The sequence below is a fragment of the Enoplosus armatus genome, chromosome 16, assembly GCF_043641665.1.
Source record: "Enoplosus armatus isolate fEnoArm2 chromosome 16, fEnoArm2.hap1, whole genome shotgun sequence".
NCBI classification, from domain to species: Eukaryota; Metazoa; Chordata; class Actinopteri; order Centrarchiformes; family Enoplosidae; genus Enoplosus; species Enoplosus armatus.
Genome location: NC_092195.1, coordinates 4464792 through 4481880, shown reverse-complemented (window position 1 = coordinate 4481880; position 17089 = coordinate 4464792). Strand labels below are relative to the sequence as shown.

Genomic DNA, 17089 nt, shown 5'->3' with positions numbered 1-17089 from the left:
GAAATACTTCATTCAGAGTTCATTCAGAGACTTCCGATCTCAGAGAGCTTTTATATCAATGATGTATTTTTCTGTATCTGTACGGTTCAGAAAAATCTCCGGACCAAATTATTCGAGTAGAATGGATGCTGATTTTTTTGAGCAAAGACCAAAACTGGCCATCTTGCCACAGTCAGATGACTGAAGATATTTCTGTCAGGCTGCCAAGGACTGTGTGCAAATGGAAACCGGAGCAGGGGGAATATTCATAGCGCTCCAGCTTTAGGGACAGACGATGCAGTCCGGTTCGGATGATGGAGAGGCTTGTCTGGGAGCAGTAATTTGCTGGTTGTGTCGGCATGATAGCTGACTGCACCTGACCCTGTAGAACTGGTCCGATATCTTGTAACTCACTGTTTTTTTAAACTGTGACTGAAAGTCATGTGAAATGCATCATTTTCAGGACCACGGACAGCACCACACACACAAGTTCACTGGTTCCAGCTTCTAAAATGTGCAAATCTGGTGGTAGTTTTTTTTTTATCAAATATGATACTAAAGCAAAACATCTTTGGGTTTTAAAATGTTCAACAAATTAAGCAATCTGTCACCTTGGGCGTTGGACCAGTCGATTATTCGAGAAAATAATCGACTTGTTGATCAATAATGAAATGAATTTGTTTGAATTGTTGCTTGCAGCCCTAATCCAGTGGTTGCCAAACTATCAGGCCTTAGGAAGCCGAAACAGTTCTCAGGCCCCCACTCCCCCAATGTGTACATTTATTGCAACAATACATTAGAAATTGTAGTTAGTTGAATCTTATTGAAACAACATTATGAAGAACATGAAATGCATGTTTCTTTTCATGCATGGTCCTCGATTTCGGTTGTGCAAATACTAAAATTGAAGTTTAACTTTGCCAAAACTGCCAACTTTAACTTTTTGTCAATTTGTGGTCGCCACCTTTAGATTCAGGGAATTGTGATGCACATCTTTTTAGACCACATGGTTAATCGAGAAAATAATGAACATTAACTGATCATGAAAACAATTGGTAGTTGTAGCCATAGTGTGTTGATAATTTTAGTTTTACTCCAGTTCCAAACTTATTGGAAAATAAATATTTCACACCATTCGATCTGGCACAGTACAGTCCAAATGACATGACATGGTCACATCAGAATCCCCTGCTACATATCTGCTCTGCAGGGCCTATAAAAAGCATCAGTTGCCATTTAATCACCGTGGACTCCACGCCAAACCAATGCAATGATCGCCCTAGCATTTCTACAATTCATAGCCATCACATCTTATCAGAGCTCGGGCCTTTGTGTTGATATGGACTGTGAAATGTCAAGTTGACAAGCAGCGCTCGTATCAGGCCAGGACAGCGTGGTCAGCTGAGCCTCACAGTAGAGTAAACTTGGGACTCTGCTGCAAAGAGAAAAATGAACTGAAGCTTTTAAAAGAACAGAAACGTCTTCTTCGGCCGAGTCAAATCCCTTCGTGCCATGCATTATGTCATATCTGTGTAAGCTCTGTTGGGACTGCTGCAACTCTCCACGCTGAAGCTTTAATTACAAGTCTGTAAGTCTGTTGCCCATGAGCGATAAAGCCTTTCAAATACTGCATATTGGATTTCTTTGGGTACGTATTAGCCATGGCAGGGTACAACACCAGCCAAAACACTCTCCTGGGACCCAACCTGACTGGACTATCACATTATCATGACTGATTGTAAAGATTCAGAAGATTAAGCTGAAGGAGTACTTGGCCATCGCCTTACAGACGGATGAAGACGAAATGATTGTACATTTGTTTGCAAGATACTATACTGTACTGTCAAGGTAGGTAGAAAGTTACCCAGAAAGACAAAAAAAGCAGTCTGCAATGCCATATCCATCTTAATAATATGACAAACATTCCCTCATAAGCCTCGATATCCAGCAGACTCGTGCAGAAGCTTGTCCTCCTCAGTAAATCCCAAGGATTATATCCCTCCATGGATGTTAAGAGATCAATACCTGCAGGCTGAGGGAGAGCTGGGATCACTGTGACTGATGACTGCGTTAGATCTCCTATGATCCCAGGCTTAATGAGCCATGTCTCTGAGGGCCCCTATGGCGTCACACAGACACTGACCCGTGTCTAAATCTTCACCTTACTGTGTATAATAATCATTCACTTCTAATTCACTCATGGAGCTTAAACTCAGCACGATTTCATTTTAAAAAAAAGAAAAAGAAAGGTATAATATGTAACATTTCCGCATTAAAATGTCTAACCACGACTAGACCTATGTTGTATATTCTGTTGAGTCGTGGACTTACATTATCCCAAATGTTTCAAACAATGTTCAAACCCAGAGAAATCCGAAATTTTATTCAAGGAAACGGTGCGTTTCATTTGGTCGCCTGTCAATGGCGTCATATCACCTTTACTTCTTCTAACTTCCCTGGAAACACCAGATGATACGTCAGAGAGTGAGGAAGGAAGGAATATGACATCACTGAATTATACTCAGCAACAATAATACAGCATTTTTATTTCCACACCGCATCATTTCTTATTTAATTGCATGCTATTTTGCAACACATAAATCATTGATATCATATTTTTAATATCGAGCTAGCTCACTACGACGTGCCGCTATGACAAGTGGCTCATGGCAGCCACCAAGCTAATGCTAATGTTATAGCGATAGAACAACATTCAGTTGCTACAAGGAGAGTGCCTTTTGATAACACAATCAGACATGGTAATAAGTAATTAATATGCAAACATCGCAGGAGTAGGCAAAGGTTTGAAATGACATCACCGACATTACTTACAGTTTGCCAACAATATATTCATCAGCCATCTTAAACACCATCTATTATAAGTTTTAGTTTTGTTTCTACAAATCCCTTGGTACCCTTGTCAAATGCAAGTAAAGAGGGAGAAATCCATCATTGAAGAAGCTACCGCCCATAACACAACACACCCATAAAGGCAATGTTGTTTTTTAAGCAAAGGGATGAGACTCATCATAGATCATCTGAGGCAGTACTGTAAGTATCGGAGGGTGCCATTTTTGTTTAACTGGGAAGAGAGCTACAGCCTTACATGGGTCACTTCTAAAAAGAGCCAAAGATTTCTTTGGGCAGTACTTTTGATATTAACACCAGCATTTATTAAATGACTCCCTGTGCTCAAGGGTTAGCACTGCTAATCCCACTGGCCACAGTCTGGAGCCATCACCTGTTTTTATGACATCAATTCTACAACGTAATTTTGGAGTTGCGTTCAAATGACTTGAATGAATTAATGTGTTTGTTCCAACTGGAGTTTTTGATACAGTGACAGCCCTTACTAGTAGTCCACACATAGTCCACACATAGTCCACACATAGTCCACACATAGTCCACACATAGTCCACACGGTGCATTACAGTGTTAATGAAAGCAGTAAATGGAAGAGTATCCAGCCAGTCCCAGTCATCACACATCCAACAAGGGAACAGCGATTTCAAAGAAAGGTCATCCAGTTGGTACACTGCTGTGATTCTTTGCTGGGCAACTCTGCACATGTTGCTCCAGGTAAACTGACACATAGCACCATGTAACCATTGGTGACATTTAAATGTGAGGCTGTCTACCCGACTCAGATATGTACCTTGCTCCAGCCAATTAAGACCCTTTGCCCTGAAGATTTAGAGTGTTTAAGGACGTCACAGGCTGCCCTTTAGCTAAGGCAGTGCAAGGAGGATGACATTTGAAATGCAGTGTATCTACAAAGGACCCCTCCTTCGAGTCAATGTCTTTACTTTCCTACAGTACAAAAGATGTTGGACAAGGATTTTGCTATCCTTGCAGGAAGTAAATTCTCCCACTTCCAAATTGTGATAGCCTGACAGAAATTCCTGGGCCTTGGTGGTGGTAAGCGTCTCAAATCACAAATCCACGACCCATGTTCTATTTCACACAGACTTTGCCCTGTAACAGGCCGCTTAAGGCTCAGCCACTTATCGTTATTTATCTTTTCACTGGAAATATGGATGTACATAACCATAACCTCTTTGGGCCTGCTGCTGTAAGATTTGCGGCACATTTTGAAGTAGTTTCACCTTGTTCTGTTTGGTACACTGTGATGTAATATGAGCATGAATATTGAGTGATTAAGTAAGATGACATTTTCGAGCGGGTCGGTGTGATCAACAACAATCAATAGTAGAGTATGAAGAGTGTGTTGATCACTGTTCTGTCCTCAGTTTGAGTGCATTTAACATTGTGTTTTCGATACTACACTGCCCATTCCTTGTCATTTTGCTGAAATTTCTTTCTGTGTTAATGAGTCAGTGTTAATTTATCACCTTTTTTGTTGTTGTCGTGGACACTATTTGTCCATGAGTGTTTTAGTTGATCACATTTTAGATGCTTTAAGCAGAACACGATAGCAGTGTTTTTGTTTTGCTACAAATTAAGTGTAAAACTGAGTTAATTGTTGGCTAGCATAGCTGTAAGATGGTAGCATCGCTTGTTTGACTCAGCATTGTCTGTCTCTAGCAGTTGTGGCTTTATGTTGATGTAATATGAGTTGGTTTAAATCTGATTTCTCTTTCATGTTGTGTTTTCACTGCAGTTTTACAGTCTCATGGATGCATGTCATGTGTTGGCAACAGACATGCAATGTTCCTAGGCAAGAGGGCAACAGACAGATCATGGGCCTGGTGAGCTAACTGTCCGGAATAGGTGAAATAAAGTAAACCTACAGTCTTTGGTCAGTTTCTGGTCACCGATTTGTCAGTGCTAGTTGGGTTCATTCAGGTCGGGTCTTAAGGAAGCAGGTTCATTCGGGTCGGTTCTTTCAGGCCCTTGCGTCACTCTAGTATCAATTGATAAATTTAAAATAAGCGTCTGAAAATATGCCTGAAATTTTCATTTTGAATATATCACTGCATTAAAAGCATTTTTAAGCCTTCAAAATGAAAGAAAACCCGCTTCGTCTGAACCAACCAAGGGGCCAGTGCCTTTTCATGCAACAAAAACAACTAGATGGGACACAACATCATGAAACCTTCTCCGCTCTCCGGTGAACTTCACTCAGCTTTATGCTCAAGCATTCTAAATGTCACATTTACACCATAAGTGCTGCTGGGTTTTATTTGGGAACAATGCCCAGTGTGAGCACTGAACACCTCATTAACCAACTCGATCTTCAACTACGATAGTGCTACATTAGGAAGAGGTTGGCCTTTAATTAAGATTGAAAATGAATGTTAAGTCCATGCTACCATGACAATGGTTTATTGCACAATGGTACACATGAACAAAAACATAAAAGCACAGTGGTTTGGCACTAAAACGGAAGGCCTTTGTGGTTCCAAGATGAGATAAATGAAAAAGTAGTAGTTCTGGTAACTTCCTACTATACTGAGAGCGATAATAGAATGTAAATAGATCTGGTCTATGTAGGAGTTCACAGAAGACGCATAATTACCACATTAGTGCCATCAATTCTAAACATGTTCATGATTTGGCACATCTTCTTAAGAGGCTGACCCTTATACAGTTAAGAGACCTCCATAATTTCAAATGTTATAAATGGGGACAAATCCATTTAAGATCCATTATTCTCAGGGTTTTTCATCAATGAGGAGCTTGAGCAGACGGTGTCTTGCACCAACACATTAAATGTATCCATGTGGTCAACAATGAACCAAAGCTGTTCATTTCAAAGTCAACATTTTCATTCAAATAATCATGATGAATATGCTTTTCAAAAAACACATTCCCACCTTTTCAAACACTCCAACCATATTCTGGCCTGACCCAAACGCTGACATAATGTATCATTTCCTGATTAATAACAGAAACACACTTTCCAGTTTACTTCCTGCTTTTGCCGTTTATGAGCTGAACAATTACCTTAAGGATGATGGTTTCACCTCCCACCAAGAGAGAAGGGACCACTAGGTTCATACAGAATTGCTAACCTCCACCCAAAGATGACACAGCTTCAGTATTAGACAAATATCATTCTCCATTTTATCAGTTTGTAACATGTTTGTAAAATCAATAGATTATGTCTCAGCTTCATCCTCAAACACCAAAAGGAGATTTAATCATAGAGCATCTTGAAAGCTTGGGAGATATGGATATAAAATGAAAAAACAAACATTAAATAGCTGTTGGCTTCGGTAATACTCCAGGTCAGTAACTTTTAGAGAATAAGGGATGCAGCCCTGCATCTTCTTCAAACACATAAGAGTGGGAGAAAAAAAGGAAGAAAACTCTATTTCCAGAAACGCATGGCACAAGGCAGTTCTCAGACTGAGCTTTTGCCTGCAGCTACAGAGTTACTTAGGTTCAGAATTCAATTGAGTTAATAACTGACAGCAGACTGTTTTGCATCCCAGTAACAGGAGTCATTTGAAGCATGACCAATCACACTGGCATCCAGATCATTCAATTAAATGTAACTAATCAAAGTCCCATTTCCATGCAGGATCTATAACCTGTGTTGGATCTACAGGTTTAAGGAGAGAAAGCCACAAACCCACTTTGATATGAGGTTTTTCCTTTTATATTGATTGTTTTCCACCCAAAGTCGCGGTGTGCATCCTTTATATAAAGTCATCCAAACCCCACAAAAAAATCTGCAAAGGCTTTTGTAAAACTTTTCTTGCTTCTATTTCACTAGCACATAGCTAGGCAGTTTACAGCACATTAAACAGTCACCCTGAACCAGTGGGTACAGAACATATAAACATATAATGTAAATCGACTCTAAAAGAAAAAAAGATAATAAAATGACTTATCTTTAAAAAGCTGAGTATACTTGTTTAATGTATTTGTTAATATAAAAACATTGATTTTTGAAGCTTTAAGATGGCTATAATACATAGTAAATCAGACTAAAAATCACATATAGTACTTGTGTGTATATATATATATATATATATTTATATATATATACACACAGTGCAGTTTTAGGTCATTCTAAGGGAAAAATAAAACTTGAGTGGTGATTCATGCAGCTTTCCAATGAGATTTTTTCATTATAAGAAAAAAAAGAGACAAAATAATTACCACTAGCCAACATGTGACCTCACTTCAAACATGGCTTGTCACATGTCATGTCCCATGTGAACAAAGCACGCAGATCTTTCTTCTGAATAATCACCTGCTGAGAGGCTCTTGACGCTCTTCTGCTTTGCACATTTTCCCCCGCTGAAGCATTAGCAGAATTCAGGCTCCATTAAAGAGTATTATCCAAGCAGGAGGTGCAGAGCTCTCAGACATTAGTAATCACTTCACCTGCCTTGCAAGGATGGCAAAAAAAAAATAGAAAAATGCAGAAAGTAGACAGAGTTGTAAGGACTGAAATATCAGAATAGATGGCAAGCCGGAAATGTAAGGAAGAAGAAAATCCTTGCTGTCCGACCACACAAATATCCGTCACGCCAATCTTGTGAAGCAAATGTCGTTGTATAGCAACTGAGCGCTAACCTTGGTCAACACACCATGCAACTGTTTACCAATAAAAGCCTTCCAGTGGTTTGCTAATGAAAGTAAGACTTAGTAGTAAGTTTGTATAGAAATACGTCATTACAGCTCCATCAGCACTGCAAAAGAGAGCAGATCAGAAGGTTCAGGAAAGTAGGAGTGAAAGAGAAGTCCATACAACAAGGACTCCTTTATGCAGGAGCTTCCAATCTACCTAATGTTAAACTGAAGATCGCATCGTTTACGGTCGTCATTTACGGTCGCCGATAACGCTCGTTTGACTGTGAGGACTGGCACAGTTTTTATCCCCCACTGTTAGGTTGCGATGCAGATTTAACCACGCAAAAACAACACAGAGTCGCTGCTGAGACAAGAGTGCTCGAATGCCTTGGTTAGTGTATATACAGTCTCTGGCTTTAGCCTGTCTCTCACAGCTTTTCTTACAGACCACCATGTAATCTCTGTCACTGTGGGCAAATTACAACAAGCAAATAAATAAAAACAAAAAAAAAAGGCTTTACATGTGAAAGACTCACATAATAGATTTCCAAGACAACACCAGGTTGACCCCCACCCCCCACTCCCTTACCTCTTTGTCCATGCTGTCTAGATCCTCCTTGCAAAGAGTGTACAGAGGCATTGTTTCCGACATGCTCGGCTGGCGTTTCCGTCTAGACGGCCCTGGCTGCTCGTTGTCTTGGCTGGACCCTGCCGCATCACCTTGCTGACTCTTTGAAGTTCCCCTGAGGTACAGTAACCAAGGGAAACCACGCAACATTATGTCTGAGATCGTATGGGGGGGGCCATTTTATGCCACTCAACCATATCAATTAATACATCAAATTGATTAAACGGACAAATCTGTCAATAACTAAAAGTGCTCATATAAAGAAGTAAATAACAATTACTTTCTTATATCTTTTTGTTTTTCACTGCTCTCTTTTTTGCTGGTTTGTTCTTCTTTTAAATGCATTCTTTTGTTCCAGAGATCTCCACGGGAATCCCATCCACTTGCAAACACTACATAATCAGCACATTTTTCCCCAAAGCAGACAACTTGCAGATGTAGAGCACAGGTTGAAAGAGTGAAGGTTGAAGCTGGAAACCGATGATGAGAACTTGCAAGGCTTCCTCTCTGTAATGAGGGCCCATTAGATGTAAATCTTATGTAAGTGGGGACAGGAAGTTTCCATACTTCCACTTGGCAGTACTTAATTGAACAGATCTTCTTTGATGATTAAATCCAAGTTCATGAGACTCCCAGAAAACTCCACACTGCCTCTAATCCATGAATTATGTGGGTCAATTTCATGCTTGTGATTATTAATTAGTGTATCATCACAGACACATTCAATTCAAAACATTTTAAGCCGGCGTGAATGTCCAGTAAAGAGCTGGCTAAAGTTAGCTTTTACTCCTTACAGCCGCTCTGTGACAAACAAGTACACATCCAGAGGACACACTCTTCATTAGCATGTGTGACTGGCAGATGAATGACAAATGGAGGCGAAGATCACAGAGGTGACTTTGAGGGACTGAGAAGCTTTTCTTGAACCTGCCACGTCATTCTTGTCAAACTGTTGGTTGAAATTAAACGAGGACGTGCCTGGAGAATCTAATATCTATATGACTGGATGACTGTAAAACATTGTTTAAGGTTAGCATTAAGACTTTTTCCCCTTGTAGAATCAAGTAGCCTGAAGTGTATTGTGCTTTTACTTTACGACCCAACATGCTGATAAAAATATGACAACTACAACACAAGCTTGGAGGTTCGTCTGGGAGCTACACTACACAATGCAACCAAATGCTATAAACAATCCATACAATAAAAAGGGTTGTTTGGGGGGGGGGGGGGGGTTATTGTGCCTCAGGTGATAGCTGAAGACGCTGCATGTCTCCATTGAGAGTAATTCATGTCAATTCAAAGTAGTGCAGCGCTGTGCACCAACAGCTGTTTCAGTTTACAGAGTAGGGAGGGATGGAAATGAGGCCCAGAGGACAAATTAATACATTTAGTCATGAGTGATTCTGCAGTCGATACCAAAGAAAGAAGCATCAACAGCATAACTCGCACTTTCGTTATGTTATTAGATCTGCATTGGCCTGCGCTAAAGGGTTTTTCCTGGATGCAGTTCAAGGAGATGTCTACTACTTTTGTCAACATCACAGGTCCGAAGTTAAGAATAGAAAATGGGATTACTGTCGAGGGCTGGGAACATCCCAATATTTTGGCCAATAGATGCATACATCATACATTTTGGCCAATAGATTTCCACGACTTTAAACCAATTTCCATGATAATATCTAGTTTGATATCACTACATCAATATTTTATCATTATATTGTACTGCTCCTATTCTGTTCGGTTCTCACCTGAGACAAGACTGCTCTCTGTGATCAGAGAGCAAAACAGACCCCGACGCCTGGAGGTAGGGTGGTGGCCGTGACACCTGAGGGCCCCTGCGGATCAGCTTCCCTGTGACGGGGTCGTAGGTCCGGACCTCAGGGGCTGGAGGGGGAGGTCTGTAGTGGATGGCGGCTGGGTGGAAAATAGGCTTCTGCAGGGAGCCCAGATGGTCAGGGAATGCTGCTGGACTGTTGCTCCTTCAACAGACAGGGAAAAGATTTCAGGTTTGGAATCGTCTTCAGGAAGGAGTTTGATGTTTTGCACTTCGCATCTACTACGTTCGGGAACGGCTCCTTTACCTCGGCGTCTTGGAATAGTCCTCCTTCAGCGGGTACAGCTGCTCCTCCACCCTCTCCCAGCGCTCCAGACAGCTCCACAGCCAGTCGGGGTTGACAACATGGAGTTGGTTGCAGCCTTGTGCCTGGCGAACCTTCTCTGTGCCTGGGTGACAGCGAATGAAAGAGGAAAAAGGTGAAACTGAGAACAGGTTTTGACCTTACAATCAAAAGCTATTACCAAATACACACACTCTGGGTCTGCTGAATTATTCAGATCAATCAGACTTTCTTTCCTGGAAGAGAAAAGAAAAAAAAAAAAGAATGGCTTGGTCAATATTATTGATAAATTTAAAAGAAATAAGAAGATTTGGCTTTTGGAGTCACTTTCACTTTTGCTTTCACTTTTCTGCCAACTCAATAGTTTTCTTAGAAATCCAAAAAGCCATGTTTTGTGTGGTTAAATCCACAGAGAGTCGTGTCTCTGCTTGAATAAGACTTATTGAAGTGTGACACAAAGGATGTCTAGAAGCTCATTAATCCCCGGTGATCAAAGGGATGTTCTTCATTAGCTTGGACAGCAAAGTTAATATCTGCACAACTACAAATTGACCTCAATTTCCCATTATGATTGATTGTAAATGTGCTGAAAGAAAATAAAGGTGGATGCATATTCACCCAGATACAGAGCAACGTTGCTAAGAGCACGCAGCCATGCCAGCGACATGCTCACAATGACAATGCTAACATGCGTATGATGAGCAGAAAATTCTTGCCACGTTCACCGTCTTAGTTTAGCATGTTAGCATGCTAACGTGCGAAGAAAAAATACATTAAGTACAAAATCCAACAGCAATCCATCAAATTGTTGTTAAGATACGACCAACAACACCATCCAGAGAGCCATTCTGGTAGCGAGGCAGTAAGGGGAAAAAACACCAGTGCTTTATCATCAAAAATAGTAAAGGGCATCCTTTCTATCATCAATTATAAACAGAATGATTTGGTAATCATGCAGGGCATGAAGAGGTCATTTAAGAGGTTATGATTGGTGGAGATGCTGGAAGGAAAAGGGCAAGGTGGTGTTGCAAGAGCTGCTGCTTTCGACATGTGTAGTGTAAATAAGAGTGTAAATAAGAGAAAGACAGTAAACAGTGACTTTTTGGCTGCCACCTGTCCACAAGAAAGAGAATGGATGTCAACAAAATCCAAGGCATGCTGCTTTTTACAATGACTAAAGTTAAAAAGCCTCATCTGTAACCACTCACTGAATAAACACTGTGTGAAAGATGATAGTAAAGCAAACATTGAATTTACTATGAATTTATGTGAAATGGACAAGATGAATAGCCGTCATATGTGCTGACATCACAATGGGCATTTTCAGCAGCTCTTTCCAGACTAAGTGACCAAACTGCTCTCATCGCCCTTATTCAATCTTTGGCTGATTTTTCTCTCCTTCTGACTGATTGCCAAGTGCTGCTCTCAGCTGGGCTGGCTCCCAAGGCAACGGTGCCACTTGCTGTGCTTGTTTTCAGAAGGTAAACTGGATTGATAGCAATATACAGGCATGAATCCACTTTTGGTGCTCTTCAGGAAAAAACATTTCTGAGCAAAGTAGGAGCTGCTTTGACATTTTCAGAGTCATGGAGAAGAGTCCTTTGTTGTATTGTTTGTGTCATGTGAACTACCAGAAGATGTGAGACACATTTCCGCTGACAGCAGACAGCAGTAACAGGTCATGACAGTGATGTGGTAACTTAACGAACAACTGGCCTTATAAATAAAAACAGGACATTTTGCAACCAACGGGGTTGGGCCCATCATGGCAGTATTTTCATAATGCATAATCTAGGTCTTACAAGTGCAAAACTAGCCTTCATATAAAGAAACACACTCACACACACACACAAACATAGCCTCCAGCAATGGCTTTTCTAATGTCAGAATGCAGTGAACTGTGTTTCTGTCAATCAAGCAGACCTAATTACAGAGAAGGGGCTGTCTCAACAATTTATGCAGAAATCAATTTGAAGCATTACCGTGTTATTTAAAGTTACATTGATCAATATTTGGCCACTAGTGCGGACAACTTCAAAACAAGCTAATAGGCATGGAGTACAGAGGTCCAGATCCACAACCGGTTGGTCGTGCAGGACACAGAACAAAATGATGCCAGCTTTACTGCAGACTGTGTTCACATCCATTTTCATATCCACAACTTCATTGTCAGGAAAATAAAGTATGTTATAATTATGAATTCATGAAATCAACCCCCCCCCACCCCTAAACCGCATATATTATTTTGTACTGTATATTTTATTACTTATGAGTTACATTGTTTCATTTTTCTGAAACTCATTACTGGCTATATTGTTTCACAGTTTAACTTTTCTGAAACTCTGTTTGGATTCATTTTATTGTATTCACCTATTTGTTAGATTTCCTCTGGAGCAAGGCATTTCACTATGTGCTGTTCTTTTTTTGCAATAGCCATTCCATGTATTTACATTCTGTAATTATCGCTCTTTACAGTAGTTTTTATTGGTAGTGATTGACTAGGTACACCCGCATAATCTTATTGTCATATGCTAACCAGAGCTCATCACATTGGCAGAGACCTTCCTGGAATGGTTGACCTCTGAGAAACATTAATTGTGATGACAGTGTATTCAATCTCAATTATCTCTGCTCTGCCAAAGCTTTGACAAGACTCAGACGCACCAACGTCAGTGAGCCTGGCATTTAAACAAGTCTTGCATCCATCCGACCCTTCTTGAATTCTAGGCTCATTAGCAAACCATTACTTGCATCAGCTATGAATGGTTCCAGCACATGGGCACTAAAACAATACCTCAACCACATTCAACGAAAGGAACAAAATAATACACAGGTCAGAAAAAGAAATACTTTCAGTCCTCAAAGTCCAGTATCAGGCTCTAAAAAGAACTTTAAATTTAAAAACTATATTTAAGAAGAATGCCATGAAAAGTTTAGGAAGATCAATGACATTGACAATGCTACAGCTGTATGCTTGGTCAACAGCATACATACATTTCTACATACCAGCTCTTGCTGCAATGAGATGCGTCGTCCGACTCGGATCTTGGGAGCTAAGAACCAGATTCTTGCCAATTTTGGCCCCCAGTGCTTTGGCATGGTAGTGCTCACGGGTTCTCTCCATGGGGTAGTTTGTCGGGTACAGGCCACTAAAAACTATCGTCGTGCCCTCCAGTGTCTTGCTTTTCAGCTCTGGGACTATCTTGCGGATGTCCGGCGTTTCAGAGGCCTCCTTCCTCAGGTAGGCCTCGTAACGTGCGTAGTACTCTGCATGGATCCTTTCCAGCACTTCCTCCAAGTAGATCAGGTGATCGTCCTGGTCATTGTCGGCTTCTTCTTCCTCTTCCTCCTCGTCCTCCATACTCTGGTCCAGCAACTCCTCCCCCATGGTGACCCCAGATTGTTCACTATTCTGGGACTCCGTTTCTGGCTCTCTCCTATCTGAGCAGCCATTTCCCAGCTCGGGGTCTGGGAGAAGAACACCTGAAGGTTCTGCTGCTTCAGAGCTGGATTCTCCTTCACCTCGACCTTTACTGTCCCCTTCCCTTGCCCCATCCCCATCACCTGGCGCTTGCGTGACTCCTTCCTGCTCAGATTTCTTTGCCTGGCGAGACTTGCCTTCACTATCACTCTCTGATGAGGGAGGTTTTTCTGTAATGGAGTCATTGTCACTGTCACTGGAAAGGTCAAAGTCCAAGTTATTGGACTCATGGCTCGGTGCTGATGAGTTTGCACCGTCCTGTGCCTCTCGTGTCACCAGTGTCCTGTTGCTATCGTCCTCCTTAACATTTGTTCTGTCGCCCACCTGAGTTTCCCTCAACCCCTCCCCAGACTCCGCCTCAGTCTCTGAGCCTTGCCCTGATTCATCCCCCACAACCCCAGTGGGATGTGTCCTTTCATTTGCTGGTACTCCCTGAGAAGACTGAGATGCCGTGGACTCTTCCTTTCCAGAAATGTTGTTGTCTTTCGCCCTTTTCCTGGGGCCATTATTTTGCTCATCTGCACCGAGGGTCCCTGCTGGTTCTGTGCTCTCTGCTGGTCGACTTGACGGGCCTCCTGCTGGAACAAGACGAGGTGATCACACAGTATTCAAGGACACATGCATCAAAACAATAGGTGAGGTCACAGTAAGAACAGCCACACATTAAAAAAGGTTTCAATCAGGCCAATTTACATAAGATTACCCCATCACGACAACCATGGAGCTCCAAAGTGTTCAATATGAAATAAATAATTCTGAAATAAATTAATCACATGAATATATTGTGGAAAACACATTAATGAAACAATAATTTGAATTTAAATTATTTAACTCATTATTATAAAATCTTATTTCATACTTATTTTCATAATAACTGAGTTTTATAGGACTAAACAGACTTTGAAAAAGTGTTTCTAATGAAATAAATATAAAATACACTTTTACATTTAATTTCTTCTATAATATATTTTCTGTTTATTTAATATTGAACATTTTAGGGGTTGCATAGAAAACTGCAATGGAAAGCCTAATTGGAAACATGGTTGGGGCCATTAGTTGGCAAAGATTATCTTTGGTAATAATACTATTACGTGAACAGTTAAAATACATTTTGTAAATGTACTTTATATTATTTATATTATCTTTCAACTCCTTAGTTCTCCTTGTTCCCTGTTGTTTTTCCATTTCCTAAATTATTGGAAAAGTATAAAACTTAAAAAAAAAAAAAAAAGTACACTTCTTTTATGAAGTCAGTTAGATTTTTGACTTCTCTGATAACCTTTTACTACATGTTGTCATTTTCGGGGCTCTATATCTGCAAACTGAATCTTCCCCAGACCCATATTGGCAATATAAAACAGACTTTCAAAAGTCCTGAAATATAATGATACGTTCAAGCAAATTTCAGGACCCAAATTTCTAGAAAAATAAGTAAAAAATGATCTATCATGCAGTTTAAAAAGAAAAACCTGCTTTAGATTTTATACACTATCTGACACCATATAACCTCACTAGCAGTGATGGTTTTTGGGCCCTTTCCACCATGTGCTTAGCATTAATGTATTCTGGACTGTGTGACTATAAACCTCTTAGCAATAACCTTCCTACCATTTCACAGTAGCACGTTCTACCCAGAGGGTAACCCAGATTTTAGCTCACAAAGAGCTTCCCTGGCTGCCCGTGTTGGCAAACACCTCCTGGTGTAGAATCTTCCTCTAAAGTCCTCTGGGTACACTGAGTCACTCCAGTGCAAGTGACTCTATTTGAGCGTGACATAATATTGTCCAGTGATAACCTGTCAACAACGCAGAATAATCCACATGACAGTGGTAGATACTGAGACAGTCAAACTTGATAAATAAGAATGATGGTTTTTGGAGGCAAAGTGTCCTGTCATTTTTGAGTGAGAGAGAAAAATGTACTGTTCATTCTGCATAACACCTCCATCAGTGACAATACATTTGCTTGTTCAAAGAAGCGTACTGTAACACTTGGAACCACAGGGCTGGACGCACAGGAGAGGGCAGCTAAATAATCGGAGGAGGCAGGGCACGCTCGAGCAGGCGCAGGCCAGTGGACACCAGCGTCCAGAGTATGAATGCAGCAAATTAAACTGTGGGCAAAACTTTTAAACAGCATTTAATACATTCTGAAAAAACTAAGAACCCCTTTCTTTAGACTTATATTGTTTGTAACATCTCGATATCAAGAATGGCTCACAATCTACAGTGTGTGGTATAATATTTAACATCACATAATGATTCAGATGGTGTTAGGGATGATCACATGCCAAGTAACTCTGTAATCAAAAATATCTCGCATGTTTTTAAGTGTGCTGACAGCTGCATTAACAATGGGGCAGATGACTTTGTGTGATGTGACACTTGCAGTGATGAACCCACTCAGAATTATCGCCCGATTCTGAAGTTCCCCTCAGCTCTATGGAGCGTTTTAGGGCCTTTCAGCTCATTGTTTTGGTCCTCAACTTTACTGTTTTGATTCACGCTCACCGCTCATAAGGTATTGTATGTTAATATTGTGTTTACAGCTTCTTGTCAACCTCAAACCTTCTACCAAAATTATTCTTCAAATCAAAGTGAATATCTTATATTCATTTAAAAAACAAAAAAAAGAGAACTGCTGATTTAGTAAAATCCTTTATGTAAATGTGTGTCATTCATGTGATAGAGATTACTAGAACATGAATAGATAAGTTGGGGGGGGGGGGCATATATCAAGAGTTTGTATCTGCATTGGACCAAATCTCCATTTGGGCTAATTGAAGCTTGTGTTCTAAACACATAACAGCCTCTCCATTACATCTTTGAATTTATCAATAATATAAGGGCCACTGCTGAGCCTGGCAGCTGTTGGAACATGGGATCAGTACAACCAGCAGTTTCATCACTAATTAACGTGACAGCATGAGAGTGGGTGTAAATGAGGGGGGTCCTACAACGGCCCCAAAGGAGACACACTGGCTGGCTCCAAGCAGCTTGTTTCCTGCCACGATAATGAAGAGGATAACAGTGCGTCTTTGAGATGAGTCAACACGGAGGGACACACACACTGTTCATACTTTGAGTTTTGATGAGGTTTGTGGATAGAGATGTGTAGGCTCATCATGTCAACAGGACGCTGGCTGCACATGAATGCCGTGTTGATGAGTATTTACTGTCTGGGTCCGGCCTGAGGGACTCTCTATAATAAATGATATGACCAAGTAATCATTTACTTAATATACAGCTGTTAATATAAATGTTAACAGTAGTTGAATAAATGATAAGGCTTTCTCTTTGCAGGTCAGTATGACAGGTTAATATAAGGGAAGCTTATTACATTAATAAACACATTATATTATATTAAGTACTGAGATAACCATTTGCAAGGTTGCTG

General features: G+C 40.6%; 1 protein-coding gene across 1 annotated transcript in view; it reads right to left on the bottom strand.

Moving 5' to 3' along the window:
* The window catches only part of ctdp1 (CTD (carboxy-terminal domain, RNA polymerase II, polypeptide A) phosphatase, subunit 1), a 59517-nt gene that overhangs the window by 35000 nt on the left and 7428 nt on the right, over positions 1-17089 (bottom strand). Inside the window, exons 8-11 of the mRNA XM_070922002.1 lie at positions 13219-14271; positions 10177-10318; positions 9844-10074; positions 8057-8210 (exon numbers count right to left, since the gene is read on the bottom strand). Coding sequence (XP_070778103.1) covers positions 8057-8210; positions 9844-10074; positions 10177-10318; positions 13219-14271 — 1580 coding nt within the window. The remainder of the gene's footprint in view (positions 1-8056; positions 8211-9843; positions 10075-10176; positions 10319-13218; positions 14272-17089) is intronic.